We start from the raw sequence: 19,515 nt of genomic DNA, 5'->3' as shown, positions 1-19,515 counted from the left end.
AATATACTTCCTTTTTTTGTTTGTTTGGGTTTTTTTGCGGGGCAATGGGGGTTAAGTGACTTGCCCAGGGTCACACAGCTAGTAAGTGTCAAGTGTCTGAGGCCAGATTTGAACTCAGGTACTCCTGAATCCAGGGCCAGTGTTTTATCCACTGAGCCACCTAGCTGCCCCTCAACTAACATTTCTAAGGTAAGATAGAACACTGTAACGATTGGAATGACGCCACCTGCTGGAGACTTACTGAAGAAGAGTTCCACCCATGAAGGGAAGGTCTTTGAGGGCAAGACCAGGAGTCTTTTCTTTGGCGTCAGGAAGTGACGCGGGCTAGTGAGAGGAAGAAGGAAGGGACTAGCGCTCTGTCTTGGGCGCTCTTTCCTCTGGACTCTGGTGGAGAGCGGAGCTAGAAATGTGCTCTCCCTTTAATAGATAGGGATCTAGGCCTTTCTCTCTCTCTTTACCAAATTCTTATTCTCCTTAATAAATGCTTAAAAGTCTAACTCTTGCTAAAGCTTATAATTTATTGGCGACCACTCATTAGATATTTCAGACAGACTAGCTAGAATTTTAGCCCTTAACAACACCTGTCCTCTAGCCCTATTTCACAGATGATAAAGTGGACCCATGGGAAGACCGGACAAGCAAGAACAAGAGACCAACGATAACCTTTTTTGAGATGTAACTTAATCCAGCAAACAATAGAACTTCCTCTGACTATGTAAGCTATTATTAATATTATTAGTAATAATAACCGTTAATATTTCTATAGCAATTTATGGTTTGCCAGTTACTTTCTTCCCATCACCCTTGAGAAATAGATAGTACGTTAAAAAAAAAAATGTTGAGCAGGATGCTATCAGAAAGACCTCGAAGGACCTGCATAAGCTTATGCAAAGTGAAATGTACTGTTTACAAAGTAACAGTAATATTGTGAGATGATCTGCTGTGGATGACTGTTATTTTCAGCAATGCAATGATCCAAGACAACTCTGAAAGCCTTATGAAAAATGAAATCCATCTACAGAGCCAGAACTGATGGCATTTGAATACAGACTGAAACATAATTTTTTGTTAGTTCCTTTATCTGAAGTTTTGTTTTTGTCTGTTTTCTTTCACAACCTGGCTAATGTGGAAATGTTTTACATGACTGCTCATGTATTGCTTGTATTGAATTGCTTGAGTTCTTGGGGAGGGAGGAAGAGAATTTGGAACACAAAGGTTTGGGTTTTTTTAATTGATATCAAAATTTGTATTTTACATGTAATTTGGAAAATAAAATTATAAATATCAAATAAAAATTATTGTTTGTTTAATTATTGATTGATTGAAAAGAGAGAGAGAAATAGATAGTATTATGCTATTCTCCTCATGTTATAAATAGACACTGGGGCTGAGTGAAGTTGAGACTTCCCAAGATCATTTTATTTTGGTTTGGTTTTGGGTTTTTGTGGGGAAATGAGGGTTAAGTGACTTGCCCAGGGTCACACAGCTAGTAAGTGTCATGTGTCTGAGGTCGGATTTGAGCTCAGGTCCTCCTGAATCCAGGGACAGTGTTTTTATCCATTGTGCCACCTAGCTGTCCCCTCCCAGATCATTTTAGATAAAGGATTTGGACCCAGGTCTCCCAGCTTCAAAATGGAATATACTGACAGATTTTGTTTATTTCCTTTCACCATTAGTCAAGGCCTTGATCTGTTTGGCTAGTTGTTACTCCTGACAGGGTAGCAACTTACATTAGATTCTCCTTCCTCCTTGGCCAATGTTGTCCTGCTCTCAGTTAAGAAAGATCATTTCTGCCACTTTTGCTGTGATTAGTATGGGCTACACCATCTGGTAGGATGTTGGGGGGTCTCGGAAGGAAAGGGAGATACTTCCTTTGTGGCAAAGAAATGATAGACCAGAACATGATGAACCCACAGGCCAAGTACTCCCTTTGTCCTACCTTTGGCCAGTTTTCCTGGACAAAGTTCAGAGGTACAGAAACGGTTCAAAGATTGTGAGTACTTGGGGGTTCCTTCCACAGTAGAGTCCTGGAACAACTTATACATGAAACTCATCTCTTTTTTTTTTTTTGGCCAGTGTTCCTTATGTACTCTCCAGGTGGGGCTCGGATCTGTTCCAAGAAAAGCTGGGAATGCTCCCTCTTCCTCCAGCGTCCAGTTCCACAAGTGTTCTTACCTCCTTTGCCATTCATTTGCCACTCGTTTTTTATCCCACAAAATTTTCTGGAGTTCATACTCATATACATATATAGTGTCAGATCTATTCTTTTAAATCACTTGGGGAGGGGGAAATGGGCCCAAAATTCCATTAAAGTTTCATGAAATGTCAGAGCAGGGAGAGATCTTGGAGAGATCTAGCCCAACCCTCTGTTTTATAGGTGAGGAAACTCAGATCCAGAGAAGTTAAGTAACTTTGCCAAAGTCACACAGGAGGCTGAAACGAGAGAAGGAATTCGAACCCTGTTCCTCTGACTATGCCAAAGAGCCAGTTCTCTTTTCACTATGCCAAGACACTTAATCCTTACTAAGTATAAACATATAAAAATTACATCAACATCTTTAAAAATTTCATTACCTAAGCAAAATTAAAATGACTAATTTTATAAGCATCCTGACCTTTAAAATGGTACGAGAGAAGCCCAAACGGAACTCCTTTAAGACCAAGTTATTGTACCCCAAAGACTAAAATGAGCATAAACGGTATTCTTGACTTGCAGTGGACATTGATAAGTTAAAACACTCTCTGTCAGTGAGGTGGCGTCATCTACATTAAGAGTTGGGGTTTCTTTATCCCTTTAAAGGTTTGCTAAACTCTTTGCCCACATGATTTCACTGGATCCTCCCAACAGCCCTGAGAGGTCTCTAAGTTCCTGGAATGATGATGCCCATTTTATAAATGAGAATACTGAGGTTCAGAGAAGATAAAGGATCTGCCCATGATCAAACTCTTCTTGTCCGAGGTGGGTTTCCAACACAGATCTTTCTTAGCTCCATATTCCAGAGTCCCCTGTCCCGTCAGCATATTGCTCCTGAATACTACATTGTGAGCCAAAATGACAAAACACATCCTCTTCAGACCAGTGCCCATATCAGAAATAAAATCAAGTATTCCTTAATCAGAATGCTACCTACTTTGGTTTGGAAATAACAGGAAAGAGCTTTTCAAACAATTATTCACCAGCATGAGTGAAAGAGATGAAAACAGCAAATGAGAAAAAAAATCTCACATCCTTGTGGGTGATCAATAAACGGTTCCCAGCACTGCAATAAGCACTAGGTAAATTTATTAATTATTAATTACGTTATTAATAAGCACAGATTAATTTATTTGGAAGGGGCCATAAAATGTAACTCATGGGGAAACAGTATCTTTCTCAGTATCAGAGAATGACTTCACAAATAAGTTTCACTCATACAGAACTTTGACAAACAACTCAACATAGTTGAGTTCAGATCCTGCCTTTAGAATATCTTCGCAGTGAGACAAAGAAGGCAACTCAGTAGACTCTCAGCCAGCCAAGTTAAGGTGGAGTGGCTGCTCTACATAGGTGAAGACCTGTGGAACTCCCCACACCAATGAAATCACAAATATGAATCCACTCCATATTTCACTTTAAAGTTTGCAAAGTATTTTCCTTTGCTGAAGTTAGAAGTGTCCTTGTGCCCATTTTTCAGAGGAGAAAACTGACACTCCACTTGGTTAAGTAGGTTTCCTGTCATCACACAGCAAATGAACGTGTCTAAGGCTGTATTTGAACCCAGCTGCCAGCCCTGGTACAACCTCAAGGTCGGCCCTTGGGAGCTTGGGCACATTGCAGGTCGCAGCCCTCTCTGTACTCCTCACCATTCGTTTCTTAGAAGAGAGGCCGCAGCCACAGCTTTCCGTTCGGGAAGTCTGTGGTTACAATGGTCCAAACTTTAATTAAAGTTTAATGTCCACAGCAAAGCTGTGAGTAGGAGAGAAATTTTGCAAAAGGCTCTGGGGTCATTCCAGATCGTCTTCTAGGTTCTCCACAGCTGACACAACGAAACCGTCCTGACCTAATTTCCACACAATTGTTTTATCCGGCCCATAAACTACTCCAACAACAGAATAACTGCGGGTGACAACAAGGGGCTGGCGCACAGCCCAACCTTCCCGGGTTCCATTTCACTTTTTTTTTTTTTTAGCTTTTTCTTCCCATCCAGGAGAGAACTGGAGACAACAGAAACTTGCTCCCCGCCACCCCCAAATCCATCCTTTCCTCCTGACTCTTAAAGTTAGAACTTGCTCATTCACTCTGATTTTTCTTGGCACTCTCATCAGCAGATGCCCTCACCAGCTCCCCCCAGCCCTAATCTGGATCTCCTGGGACAAAACTGGCCTTTTCCATCCCTTCCACCTTTAGTTACAAGGTTATTCCTACAAACAACTGGGAATTCCCCCCCCCCAGTTTCATTTCACGCCCCCACGACAGCAGGGATGTACGTTCCCCGACTCATCAGATTCCCCCGCCATCCCGATCCCCGCCCCCCTCACCACGCAAGTTGCCAACTCTACAGCGACCTGCCCCGCGACCACTCCAGCTTCAAGACCCAAGAGAAAGAGTTGCCAAGAGGTGCACACGCCGCACACACGCACTCGAGCGCACGTAGACGTTCGAGTTTGTGTCTACACACAAACATACCTGTGCACCCAAGCACTCCCACACCGGAGCCCTCCGGGGAGCCCCATCACTTACTTGAGAAAGTACCGCTGGCCGGTGGCGGTGAAGGTCATTTCCCAGCCGGGAGGTAGCGGCAGCTCATCGGTCACGTCGTAGGACTGCTGGCGTAGGTGCGCGTGCTGCTGCGCCGCGCTGGCCGCAGCCCCGGCCCCAGTGCCCAGCTGCAAGGAGGCGGGCGACGAGTGCGAACGGACGTGCTGGGCACCCCCGGCGATGCCGCCGCCGCCGCCGCCGCCGCTCAGCCGGGCCGGGTGGCTGCCAGACGAGTCGGTGCTGGACTGACGCGAGTGCGAACCGGAGTCGGGCTCCTTGAAGAAGGACTCCGGCAAGATCTTCTTCCTCCAGGAGCTGGGCTTGGGGTTCATCACGGAGTTGAACAGCGCTTCGAGATCAGTGTCGAGGTCCTGCGTGACATGGATGACTTGCTGCCCCGGGGGCGGCAAAGGCGGGGGTACTGGAGCGGGATTCATCGCGCGCCTCCCGATCTCACACTCACTCACACACTTACACACCGAGCTGCAGGTTTATTAAAAGGGGGCGGGCGCGGGGGCGGGGGCTGGCCCGGGGATCAGCCCCTAAAAAATGAAAACTTCAGCGAGCAAACTTGGCGAGGAGCGAGACGGGGTTCGATGCCCTCTCCAAGGATCCCAAGCAGACCTTCCTTCACCAGTCAGCCCGGCCCGCTGGGGGAGGGGAGGGAAATCCTCGCCTCCTCGACAATTATGCAACTTTCCAGTGGCCCTGAAGTTCCCAGGAGGAGGAGGAGAAGAGGAGGCGGAGGAGCGCGCTTGCAAGTGCAGATTAGGACGTGGTCCGGCCGCTCCGCGTCCAGGGAGAGTTCGTGGCTTCCCGAGCCTACAGGGCCAGGGCCGCCGAGCACAAGCCCCTAAGCCCGAGGCTGTTCAGCTCCACGAAGGACCCGATCCCGGAGCGACCGAGCCTAAGGGAGCCTTGGCAGCCGGCCCAGGCCAAGCGGGCCAAGGCGCAAACTGGGAGCCCGGCGCGCCGTCAGGATCCCAACTTGGCGAAGTCGGGTCTCTCAGCCTGACTCGGCTCCCGGGGCCTTGGGCTCCGTCGATCCGTCGGTTCGTCCGTCAACTGCTCCCAGGCTGGTTGCTCAGAGGCTGGAACTGGGGGCAGAGTGGGAGTGGACACAGGACTGGGACTTCCAGCTCGGGACTTGACTTCTGACCTGGCAGAGGACGGAGGACGACAAACAGCACAGGGGTTTCCGTTCTCACATCCCCCCCTCCATCTACCCAGCATCAAGCTCGGATTATCCCGGAGCTGGAGGAGGAGGAAGAGAACGAGGAGAAAGAGGAGGAGGAGGAGGAGGAGACGGAGCGGCCGCCGCTGCTCCCGGACTGTCCCATAAACAAAGTTTAGGGAAAACTCCAACCCTCAGAAAAGGGGCGGAGCCGAAAGTTTAGCTGATGAATTATGCATGACCTCCGCGTCCAGAGACTGCCTGCCCCCGCTCGCCCCTCCTCTTCCTCCTCCTCCTCCTGGACTCCTGCTACCCCTGGGCGTGATGGGTACTTTACTGGGTAAGAGGAGGCAAAATCCCACCAACCCCCCCTTACGTCCCCCCTCCTCCAGGGATCTGAGGCCGAAAAGTTCGCCGAAGCCTCCCTCCCTTCCCTCCCGCAGGCTTTAGGATCTACATTCCTTTGAGTTTACCACTGCCTTGGACAGGGTGTGGGACTGGATCAAAGGCAGAGTGTGGCCCTATTTAATAAAGTGCTGGTGGACTGGGACGGAAGAGGCTGGGGGCTGGGGCTAGGAGCTGCGGCCCCAAAGGGATCAAGGAGAAGAGGCTTGAGACAGGTCAGGCTCCCACTCGAGGTATTTGCTACGGACGGGCCACACTCTCCCTTAACAGGAGGGTAGAGCAGACCTGCGGGACTACCTGGACCCCAAAGAGCTGAGTATTTGGAGCCCCGACGACCCAGCGCTCCTGGTGGAATAAACAAGAACAATCTTTTCCTGGGAGGCAGCTTTTCAGATGTGACCATATTTGGTGCGCCGATCTCCTCGGCATGGTGGGGCTCAGATTGTTGAGTTGTAGTCTGCTCTGGTGTAGACAGCGCCCCAAGTGCCCGAGTTCTTTTCCCCATCGGATCATTGTTTCTAATGATCTGTAAACAAACTCCCTCCGAACCATTAATTAATCCTTTGTCTCCTGGTGGGTTGTTTCTGGTTACTGGGGATTGAGAGGAAAGCGGGTCAAATGCGGGGTGCTAGGAAGGAATAGAGAGAGCCACCACCCCATCCCGCCCCTAGTGCGGGTAGGAGGATTGGAATGGCATTGACATTGCCAATGCAAAAAAGGAAGCCTAGCAGGTGGGAGGTATAGGGACTGAACCTCAGATGGGGGGGGGGGGGAAAGCCACTCCCCACAAACTCGCTTCTTAGTTAAGGTTGCCTCTATCTATAGGGGAAAAGATTTTATACAATGATAAAGTGCTAACATTCTAGTAGGGGGAAGGGAAACAAGGTTCTGTTCAGAACCTTATCTTCAAAGAGTATTGAGGGAGTTAGGGGTAAAAGAGGACCTGGAAGCAGGTTGGTTAGCTTCTAAGGGTTTTAAGAGAGGAAAGGGAAGGAAAGGTTAAAAAAAAATACAATGGTGTGGGGGAAAAAAAGGAAAACGAAGGCGGTGGGACTATTTCTCATAATTGGTGTGTACAAAGAGGAAGAATTGGGGAATAACTGGAGTCAGATGAACCTCCCTCTTCCCTGAAACGAACAACGGAGTGTTGAAAAAAAAGTTTGGTGTAGAAATTGGGTGGTGAAGTGGCTCGGGCCCAGAACCTGGAGTCAGGGTAGACCTCAGAAGAACCACACTGTGCTCTGAAGCTGACAAAGGAACATTGAACATACAATAAACAAAGGATACCAAAAAAACCCACCACCAAAAAAGCAAAAAACCAAACATACCCAAAAAATATTTTCTGTAGCAATATAGGAAACAGAGATAAAGAAAAAAGAGAATAAGAGGGAATGGTTGCAAGGAAAACAAATCAGCTTCAGACAGTGTCTCCATTGAAATGGGGCAGCTAGGTGGCGCAGTGGATACAGCACTGACCCTGGAATCAGGAGGACCTGAGTTCAAATTTGACTTCAGACATTTGACACTTACTGTGTGACCCTGGGTAAGTCACTTAACCCCAATTCCCAATTGCCTCTCTCTCTCTCTCTCTCACACACACACACACACATAAAAACAAAGAGAGAATTGAAAGGAGGGAAATAAAATATTTGGAAACTAAGGGAATTGGATGCCCATCATTTGCAGAATGTTTAAATTGTACATGAATGTAATGGAATACTATAGCTTATAAGAAATGGCCAAAGAGACTATTTTAGAGAATCCTTGGAAGATTTTTATACACTGATGCAGATCAAAGTGGATAGAACCCAGGAAACAATTGAGCAATAATAATGGGAGGGGGGCAGCTAGGTGGCACAGTGCCAGGTCTAGAATCAGGAAGTACTTCTCTTTCTGAGTTCAAATCTAGCCTCCAACATTTATAATGTGACCCTGGACAAGTCACTCAACCATGTTTGTCTCCATTTCCTCATTTGTAAAATGGGCTAGAGAAGGAATGGCAAACCCCCCTAGTACCACTGCCAAGAAAACCTCAAATTGGGTCATGAAAAGTGAGATTTAAATGAACAGAAGAGTACAAAAGGAAGAAGAGAAGAACAGCTTTAAAAGTCATGTGTGGGGGCAGCTAGGTAGTGCAGTGGATAGAGCACCGGCCCTGGAGTCAGGAGTACCTGAGTTCAAATCTGGCCTCAGACACTTAACACTTACTAGTTGTGTGACCCTGGGCAAGTCACTTAACCCTCATTGCCCCACAAAAAACAAAAAATTCGCGTGTGAAATTGTGTGTGTGTGTGTGTGTGTGTGTGTGTGTGTGTGTGTGTGTGTGTGTTTATGAGGAGAGAGAGAAGCAAGAGGTATACAATAGAAACTCATGGTCCATCCTCTTTATATTCTCCTTTATATATGGAAATGCTCATGGGGGGTTTTGTATTTGTTAAGTTCAGTATAAATTAAAATTAACAACCAAACAAAAATATATCCCTGGAGGAAGAAGTGGTGATTGGTTGTGGCATCTAGGGAGAGATGGATCATCCCTGAAGGCCCCCCCTGAGCATACCTCCTTTCGATAGTAAGGATTTGGGGGAACATTGAGAGATTCTCACATATTCAAAGAATTTGAGTTGGAAGAGATCTCAGGGGTGATCTACTCCAACACATACAAGAAAGAAATCTGCACTTTCACTTATCCAAAAAGTGGTTGTCCCACCTCTGCATGAAAGATCTCCAAGAAGGAAGAAGTCACCACCTCTCCAGGCAACCCACTCCACTTTGGGGCAGCAGCAATGGTTAGAAAGGTTTTTTTTCTTGACATCATGCCCAAATGGGCCTCTTTGCCCCTTCTGGACCAAACTTCCCAATTCTAGTCCCTCATTCAATGTGCCACCCTTTCGAATCCTTGGAAACAACTCTCTTAGCCATCCGTAGTCTTCTCTTCTCCAGGCTAAACATGTCCAGTACTTTCAATCCATCCTTATGATATGGACTCATGGCTCTTTACCATCTTGGTTGCCCTTGTCTGGATGACCTCCAGTTTATGAATATTTTTCTTAAACTGTGAAGGCTTGAAATGAACCCAGTAGTCAAAATGAAATCTGATGCAGGCAGAGTAAAATGGGACTATCCCCTCCTTGTTTCTGGAAGCTATGCTTCTCTTAATGCATCCCCAAATCACCTTAGCTTTTTTGGCTGCCACATCACAAGTTAAGCTTGAAGTCCAATAATACCCCCAAACATTTTCTAGAATAATATCTTTCTGACTGTGCTTCCCCCATTTCATGCTTGTGACATTGATTTTTTTGGTACCCAAGTGCAGGACTTTACATTTAGCTCTATTGAATTGAACATTTTTTAGATTCAGCCCAAGGCTCCAGCCTGCCAGTATATTTTTGGAAACCCCACTCCCTTATTTTATGAATAAGAAAATTGAGCCCAGAGAGAGGAATAACTTGTGCAAGGTCATTGGGATGTTACCAGTAGAGCTGGGAGTTTAAACTCATGTCCTTTGACACCAGAGTCAGCACATTTTCTTCATAATAATGAGTTTCCCACTGGCACCATTGCTAAGGCCACAGGCAGAGGTAAATCCTGTAACTGTTGTTTGATTGGGAAAGCACTGCCTGGATTTGGAGAACCAGGTTTGAATCCTACCTCTGCCATAAATTGCATGACTAGGGACAAGTAATTTGCTTCTTTTCTCAGAATCTCAGTTTCCTCATTTGTAAAATGAAAGACTTGGACTAGATGATCCTTACTATCCCTTCCAACTCTGAAATTATTCTGTATGCCATGGCTTTAATAGGCTAAAAAAATGAAACTAAATGAACACTAAGGAGAGTTTGAGACATATCAGTGAAAGGGGGCCAGTCCCCTTTTTATTTCATTTTAGTGCCTTGCATTGCACTGCTGATGACTCCAACTGATAAAAGCCCAGGATCTTTTGATTTTTTAAGTCCAGTTATTGATGTTATCTGTTCCTCCTCTCCTTTCTTCTCGCTTACCCCCCCCTCCATAGCTGCCTCCCTTAGTCACTGACCAGGCACCCCTTCGTTTCCCATAGCTCTAAAGAAAAACAGCTCACCGATCCCCCCACTAGGGCCAGAATGAACACTTCCAGAGTAAGACTGGGAAGACCAATGAAGGCAACAACCAGGTTCCTTGAGCACAATAGTCTTCAGGTCAGGAGGAAGAAGTCCATGACAGTCTTGTGAGAGGCTACGCCCCAAATTCAGTAATACCAAGACATTGAACTTGGTATGAGTGACTAGTGGAGACCCAGAGAGAAACAGCAAAAGTCAGAAAAAGGAGGAGATTTAAAAGGAAGGATAATTAGCAAATCTGAGACATGTTGAATTTGAAACGTTGATGGAACATGAAGGTAAAGATGTCCTATGAGCAACTGCTAAGAGACTGTAAAGAGAATGTACAGGACAGACCCTTGGGGAACACCAATATTATGAGTAGGAAAGACCACGGAAAGCTAACAGAGGAGCTAAAAGAGGCAGAAGGAGATACAGAAGAGTGAGGTATTTCTGGTTTTTGTTTTTGTTTTTTTTTAAGTGAGGCAATTGGGATTAAGTGACTTGCCCAGGGTCACACAGCTAGTAAATGTTAAGTGTCTGAGGCTGGATTTGAACTCAGGTACTCCTGATTCCAGGACCAGTGCTCTATCCACCGCGCCATCTAGCTGCCCCATGGGGTATTTCTGAAACCAAAAAACAGGAAAATATTGGGTAAGTAGGGGTGGTTAAATGGGGTCAAAAACTTCAGAGAGGCTATGTGTTTTGTCTGCTTAAGGAAACTGGTGGATAATGTTGAGGTGATTAGGAAGACAGTATAAATCCTGTCTGAGTCACCATTGGCTGTGTGAACCTGGACAAGTCATTTGACCCTGTCTGCCTCTGTTTCCCCATTTGTAAAATGAGCTGGAGAAGGAAATGGCAAACCATTCCAGTATCTCTGCCAAGAAAACGCCAAATGGGGTCACAAAGGGTCAGACACTACTGAAAACGGCTCAACAACAACAAACACAATTCCTAATCTGTAAACTGTGAATGGGTGGCCTCTTCCATCTCTAGATTTATGGTCCTATGAAAGTGATGGATCAGCAGAGAAGAATAAAGTTTGTTGTAGGTAAAGGGACTGTTAAATGTCAAAGGCAGGAGACTACATGATGCTGGTTATCTCCTAAATCTTCCCTTCTAGAAGAAAGCATGGAGCCAGGCACTATGCCCACTGCAAATTGCACAACTAAAGCATGTGCCTCTTGGCTGGTTTATGTCTGTCAGTGGGAGGACTGGTAGAGGTAGGAACATTTTGCTAACACCTAGTGTCTTGCTTTATCTCCATCACTATTTACTATCTACTCTAACTGGTCATTTGGGCAGTAAAAGAATATCCAACTTACAGCTCCTTTGTAACTGGAATGATTTCCATTTTTATGATGTACATTGGTGATAATGATAATGGCTAGTATTTATATAATTCCTTAAGGGTTGTAAAACACAGAATTTAAAGTATGTGTGTTATTTCATTAGATCCTCACAACCACCCGGTGAGGTAGGGACTGTTGTTGTTTGTTTGTTTGTTTGTTTGTTTGTTGTTGTTAATGGATCAGAGGCAGGGAAGACTGTTGCAGTAATGAAAATTGCTACCCCATTTCATTTAGACCAGTAAGGACCAAGACTGGGATAGCAACAGTGAAAATGGAAAGGGATATCAAGGCAGTTGCAAGTGTGGTACAATACTAAAGCTCCAGATTTGGAATGATAGGACCTGGGTTTGAATCCTGACTCTTCTATTTCTTGCCTGTGTAACATTGGACAAGTACTTTCACCTCTCTGAGCCTCGGTTTCCTTATCTATAAAATGAGGGCTTTGCCTTGGATGATCTTTAGGGTCCCTTTCCTACTTTAGATCTGTGATGTCTTGACCCTAGGGCATTAGACAGAAAATTAAATAAGATTTAGTGACTCAGTGGATGTGGGGGGTGAGGACGAAGATGACTCATGGAAAGCTTCTTGGAGTTGAGTTGAACTCCACTTACTTATCTCTCAATCTTGTTGGGATTTGGTCTTCTGAGTGGCACAGTCATTAGAGCACTGGGCCTGGAGTAAGAAAAACCTGAGTTCAAATCCATCCTCAAACACTTACTAACTCTGTGACCCTGGGCAAATCATTAACCCCAGTTGCCTCAGTTTCCTCATCTGTAAAATGAACTGGAGAAGGAAATGGCAAACCACTCCAGTATCTGCCAAGAAAAACGCATGAACAGCATTGGTGTGCTATGGTCCATCGGATCACAAAGAATCAGACACAATTGAATAACATCAACAAAGGTAAGTGATGCATATATTATGATTACCCATTTTATAGGTAGGAAAACTGAGGCTCAGAGTGCCTCAGTGATTTGCCCACAGTCCCATCACTAATAAGTATCTGAGGTGAGGTTCAAATCCAGGATTTTCTACCTCTAGGTCCAGAGCTCTTGGCACCATACCACACCTTTTAGTCCACCTGTTCAGCTTCCCAGTTTATTCTCCTTTCATCCAGCCATTCTTTTCCTCAAAAATCATGAATAACTCCCCCATCACTGAGAGGAGAAGGTCCATGGCCCGGCATTCAGGGTCCTTGTCATTCTGATGCCTTTCTAACCTAATTTCCCACTATTTCTTCTAGGTGAGCCAAATTTGTCTGCTCCTAATCTCCCCAACATATTCTTGTTCATCACTCCTACCAAGCCCTCCTCTTCCTCTCTGACTGTCCAAGACCCAGCATATGCCACAGGATTATATATTTAGAGCTGGAAGGGATTGTAAAAGCCATTTAGTCCAACCCCCATCATTTTAGGGTTGAATAGAGCAATGGGCCTGGAGTGAGGAAGACTCATCTTCCTGAGTTCAAATCTGACCTCAGAAACTTCCTAGCTGTGTGACCCTGGGCAAGTCACTTCAACCTGTTTGCCTCAGTTTCCTCATCTATAAAATGCACTGAAGAAGGAAATGCCAAACTGGAGAAGTATCTCTACCAAGAAAACCCCAAATGGGGTCACAAAGAGTCAGACACAACTGAAAAGCGGCTGAACTATAATGTATCACTTATTGATATTCATAGTACTACCTCATGTTCTCATTTAACTTCTCATGTATAACTCTTACCTCCCCAACTAGATCAGGAACACCTTACAGGCAAGGACAACCAGTCAGTCAATAAACATTGTTAAGTGTCTATTATGTGCCAGTCACAGGATAGAAAGCAAGGTAAAAGACCAGCCCCTGCTCTCAAGGAGGTCACAGTCTAATGGGGAAGACAGCATGCAACTTTCTACTGGACACTCTTAACTCCCCTCTCCCCAAACGTGGCATTAGCCTCGTAGTGGAAACTCATTCAATATTTGATGAATACATGATTTCTCAAACCAACAAGCATAGGGCGGCTAGGTGGCGCAGTGGATAAAGCACTGGCCCTGGATTCAGGAGTACCTGAGTTCAAATCCAGCCTCAGACACTTGACACTTAGTAGCTGTGTGACCCTGGGCAAGTCACTTAACCCTCATTGCCCTGCCCAAACCCCCCCCCAAAAAAAACAACAAGCATTTAATAAGTGCCTACTGTTTACAATGCAGCATACCAGGTGATAAAAGAATAAGGCAGGAGCTCTGTTCTCAATGCAGTTTGAAATCCAGGGCACAAATAAGTCAGCAATACAGGAAACTATAATACAAACCACTGTGTGATGAGTGCAATAAAAAGAAAACAAAGTGTTATATGGGTTATGAGGGAGAAATCCTACAGGACAGGAGGGCATGCCAGGCATCAAGAAAATCCTGAGGGGCCAGCTAGGTGGCACAGTGGATAAAGCACTGGCCTTGGATTCAGGAAGACCTGAGTTCAAATCTGGCCTCAGACATTTGACACTTAATAGCTGTGTGACCTTGGGCAAGTCACTTAACCCTCATTGCCCTGCAAAAAAAAAAAAAGAAAAGAAAAGAAACTGACTGGGTTCCAGCTGTGAGCTAAGAGGTGAGACACTTGGCAGGGGCCACTGGAGTTAGAAGAGCCCTCCCTGAGCAGCAGTAGCAGCAGCAATAATAAGTACCTGTCCAGACTTGCAGAACCAGTACACAGAACATTCCTTGAGATCTGGTAATGATTAGCTCCTGAAAAGGAGCCCTAATAGATGGAGGACCTTGAAGACTTGAGCTAGGACAGATAAAGAGTTCCATAAACAATCAAGGGCTCAATGGTAACTTTATGGGGTTGCCATCTTATTGCAGCTGGCAATTGCCTCACTAACTGGCACATTGGCCAGTATGATATTTAGGGATCTAGAGTCAAAGGAATGGGTTCAAATCCTAACTCTACCTTTGTACTCTTGGGAAAGTTGCTAAACTTCCCTAAGTTTTAATCTCCCTATGTAGAAAACAAGATGGTGCCACTAGACAGCCTCGAATGTTTTTCCCAGCTCTAAATAATTGACCCTCTGCTCCTCTGACCAGGATAATTTGAGGAATGGTTAGAGGAATTGGGGATGTTGAGCCTGCAGACCAGAAAACTTGGTAGGGGGAAGCCAAGTAACTGTTTCCAAATATCTCAAGGGCTGTCTTGTTCTTCTTGGTCTCATTGAACAGGGCTACCCAGGGCATAGAAATACACAGCTGTAGATCCGGGTTCAATGCAGGAGAAACCTTCCCAGTACTTGAGCTGTTTAAAAGCAGAAGGAACTGCCATAAGTGAATCACCCCTCCAGGGAGGTCTTCAATAAAAGCTGGATGACCACTTACTGGCGACCTGGCTCTGATGAAGTTTTGGTTGGACTCAATCAATTCTGAAGTCTCTTTCAACCTTGAAATTCTGTGATTCCATCTATGGTTCCCTCTCTGCACCACAGTATTTTTATTTCTATAAAGTACTCCTTCATTACTGAATATCATTTAATTTTTTCCTTCTTAAAAAAATTTTAACTAAAAATCAACTTTCTCTCCTAGCCCCACTATTAATTTTTTTTAGCCGAACTATTAATAAAGAAAAAAAAGAAAAGCTTTGTTACATTTATGGATAGTCAACAGTTTCCAGATTGTTTTAGCTTAGCAGCCCATCTGAGCTCAGGAAGGTCACGGATCATATTGATTTTATTTAGCGGATCAGAGGCTCACCAGATTTATAATTAGAAAGGAAGAAAGGAAACAAACATTTATTAAGTGTCATGTAATTGTATTAAGTGTTTTAGAAGGATGATCTCATTTGATGCTCCCAACAACCCTAAGAGATAGGTGCTATTGTTATTATTATTATTATTACCATTTTTCAGTTGAGAAAACTAAAGCAGAGAGAAGTTACATGACTTGCCCACGGTTACACAGCTAGTAAATGTAATGTCTGAGGCCAGATTTGAACTCAGGTCTTCTTGACTGCAGGCCTAGCACTCAATCCACTGTGCCACCTGGATGAGTATTAAGAGATGGAACAGAGCAGGGCACAACCCTGGGACCAGGGGACCAAATAGAGGACTAGAGCTATGAGATTCAGCACTTAACTTGTGCAAGTCACTTAGCATTACATTTTTTTTTAATTGTAAAAATAGTTTGGGGAACTAATTTGCTTCTAAGATATTTGTGGGGGGCGGGGAGGGGGGGGGGAAGATCCCAGCCAGAATTCTGAAGCATACTTGGCAGCAGTAAAATTATAAGAGCTTCAGCCCCACCAAGTCATTCTCTTCAGAGGCAGCAAGCAGGAGGCAGCCTTGCTGGCGGTATCTCTGGAGACCTCAGCCAGCTCTGAGATCCATGATTTGGTGATTACCCTCATTAAGGGATGGTGTCTTTGCTAGTGGTATCTCCCCAAGGAGAAGCCTTTGGACCTTGGTGGAGTTTGGCACCTGAGAGTACACAGATTGGTTGAGGATGTCACCCAGTTCCCTCCTCCGCCCAAATGGGTCCTGGATCTGGTTACACCAGCTGTTCAAGAAACTGAGCCTTTCTCAGTCATAGCTGTCACAATGTCAGCAGTCCAAGTGCCTCGAAACTCTGCTCAGTTTTCTTCATCATACACTGATCCAGTGTCAGGTAAGGTCTCACTGTCAGGCTGATGAATGGAAGTTCATGTTGCATGAGTCAAGGGGAAGAGATGAGGAGTAATAACCAAGAATTGATATAAGAGAGGAGGCCAACATTCAGATCCTATATCCCACAGGTCCAGTGGGGTAAGTGCAAGATCATCTGCATTTCAAGAGATAATTGGATAAGAGGGTGGGTCCTACTTGCCCTAGTGACATATAAATGGAGGATAAATGGCCTTGCTTAGTCACTACAGTTAGGTGTTTATAATAAAGGACCTATATTTACCCATCTATCAGACCATTACCTAACCTTCAACAAGTTTTCCAAAGCAGTCATCTCACTCTTTCTTCTCATGAACATTCAACATTGGTATACCTCCCTTTACATAACAGGTGTGGGGTCCCCCCCCCCCCGGACAATGAGGGTTAAGTGACTTGCCCAGGGTCACACCATTAGAACTCGTAAAGTGTCTGAGGCTGGATTTGAACTCAGGTCCTCCTGAACCCAGGGCCAATGCCTTATCCATTGTGCCACCTAACTGCCCCCTACAGGTGTGTTCTTGAAAAAGTTATATATGACATCAATTTTTTTTTCAAATCCTATTTCTCCATTGATTTATATTATTGAATTTAATTCAACATCATTTCCTCAAATTGACAAACATGTATTAAGCATCCACTGTGAGCCAGGCACTGTACTAAGTGCTGAGGATACATAGGAAAGGTTAAAAAAAAAATCCCTGTGGGGCAGCTAGGTGGCATAGTGGATAGAGCACTGGCCCTGGATTCAGGAGGACCTGAGTTCAAATCTAGCCTCAGACACTTAACACTAGCTATGTGACCCTGGGAAAGTCACTTAACTCCATTTGCCTCAACAACAACAACAAAAATCCCTGTTCTCAGGGAGCTCACAATCAAACGGGGGAGAGAAAATGCAAACAATTCCACACAAACAAGATGTTGTTTAGTTGGTTAGTCATGTTCAACTCTTCATGTCCCCATTTGAGGTTTTCTTGGCAAAGGTATGGTCTGCCATGTCCTTCTCCAGCTCATTTTATAGATATATGCAGGATAAATTGGAGGTACTCTTAGTGGGAAAGCACAAGTATTAAGGGGGATTGGGGCTTCTTGTAAAAGGTGGAACTGTGATCTGAAGGAAGCCAAAGTGCCCATCATGAATGCGAAGTGATAAGGATATGAAAATGAGAAAGCAAGGGTTGTCTGGAACTGGCCAGAACAATGGAAAACAGACCAAGTGAAAACATCAGACTCTTGATCATTGAAGCCCCCAGAGTACAGTCCATGCTTTTCTCCACCTCTCCCCCACATCCTTTCCTCTGCCCTCGATTCTCTTCCTTTATCCCTACTTTGCTAAATAATGGTTCCTAAAACAACCACTTAGAAGAAATCATAGACATGGTGGGAAAGTCCCTGGATTTGGAATTAAAAAACTGTACCACTTACTATCCGTGTGACCTTGGCCACAGTCAGCCTTTCTGGGGCCTGAATTTCCTCATCCATAAAATTAAGAGGTTGGATTAAATGATGTCTAAAGTCCCTTCCCGCTACAAATCTGTGACCTTACCCTGTGGTTGGTAAATTCAGGTAGCTTATCTTACGTCTTTCTTTTGGGGGGGGGTGAGGCAATTGGGGTTAAGTAACTTGCCCAGGGTCACACAGCTAGTTAGTGTTAAGTGTCTGAGGGCAGATCTGAACTCAGGTCCTCCTGACTCCAGGGCCAGTGCTCTATCCACTGTACCACCTAGCTGTCCCTGCCTATCTTATGTCTTTAAAGGAGCTACCCCTATCTATGCTTCTATATCCTTCAGCTTTCAAAAAGTGCCCCCCCCCGCCTTTATAAAAATTTAATTGGTGTCCTAGGTTTTTTTTTTGGGGGGGGGCATCTTTTTTTAAAACCATATAGTACTTTCCTGATATATCCCATCAATAGTACTCTTCCATGTAACAAAGAAAAATTGAATGACATAGCAACCATGTCAGTCTTTCATTCCATGGGAAATTCAGCAATTTATCATCCATGTTCCTACATTTCTCTTTTGATAGGAAGCTCTTGTGTTTCCTTATCTTTCCTCTGGAACCAACATTGATCAGTGCATTTCATCAGAGTTCAGCTGTCTTTTAGCATTGTTTTCATCTACATTATTATGAAGATTGTGTTTATTGCTCTCCTGTTTTATATTTCTTCTCTCTACATCAGTGTATACTCTTTCTCCCTATATTTCTCTGAATTTCTCATATTTATCACTTCTTACATTCATATGACATGATCCGTTCAATCATTCCCCAATGGATGAGAACTATGCCTTACTTAAACGTAAGCCATCAAAGGAACTTTGGGCCAATGTTCTTGATTCAGAGTGATTTCACGAGTGAATGGGAATTGATAAATGTTATCTAATTAAACTATCTTTGGTCTTTTCAGCAAAGATTTTGGGCAAGAGATACTATTCAGACCGATCTGCCTATTTTCTTCCATTTATCACTATGTGTTATAATGGGATGCTGCCCCAAGGCACAACATGGGGGAAAGATACCTCTTCAGCCAAACCATTCAGTAACATGGCACAACTTCCTCCCCAGGGATCCCATCACTGTGGTTCCATCTCCAGGGCCCACTTCTTCTCCCACCCTCTACAAGGGTGAAGGTCGGATCACCCCCTTTCTTGGCACAACTACATTTGAGGTCCTATGCTCCTTTTGTGTTACCCTATCTCCCCCACTCAACTCAACTTCTTTTTCCTGACAAGATTTCTAATTAACTCCTAGGTAGATCAATGGTCAAAGGATATAAAGAAGTAATTCTCACAAGAAGAAATCTAAGTGGTCCACAGCCATATAAAACAATGTTCCAAATCACTGATGATTAGAGAAATTCAAATTAAAACGGCTCTGAGGTTCATCTTCATATCCATCAGATTAACAAAGACAGCAAAGATAAATGGGAAACAATTATTTGTAGGAACTATGGCGAAAGAGAAATACTAACCAGGGAAATGGTCACTGAAGTATTTTCTAAAGAAATTCAGAAAGAAACACAGACAAGCAGGACAGCTTTGAAAGTAACATTTTGTGCTATCTTTGGTAGCACATATTAAAAAAAAAAACCCACAAAGCAATATGTAATG

General features: G+C 44.5%; 1 protein-coding gene across 1 annotated transcript in view; it reads right to left on the bottom strand.

Annotated features, from left to right (window-relative positions):
* WWTR1 (WW domain containing transcription regulator 1) overlaps positions 1-5,258 on the bottom strand; it is a 181,416-nt gene extending 176,158 nt beyond the window's left edge. Inside the window, exon 1 of the mRNA XM_043997471.1 lies at positions 4,721-5,258. Coding sequence (XP_043853406.1) covers positions 4,721-5,175 — 455 coding nt within the window. The 5' untranslated portion in view covers positions 5,176-5,258. The remainder of the gene's footprint in view (positions 1-4,720) is intronic.
* Between the last annotated feature and the right edge of the window lie 14,257 nt (positions 5,259-19,515).

Source organism: Dromiciops gliroides, chromosome 3, assembly GCF_019393635.1.
Source record: "Dromiciops gliroides isolate mDroGli1 chromosome 3, mDroGli1.pri, whole genome shotgun sequence".
In the NCBI taxonomy this organism is placed as follows: Eukaryota; Metazoa; Chordata; class Mammalia; order Microbiotheria; family Microbiotheriidae; genus Dromiciops; species Dromiciops gliroides.
The sequence above is the reverse complement of the archived record's forward strand: the minus strand, read 5'-3'. Positions and strand labels throughout refer to the sequence as shown.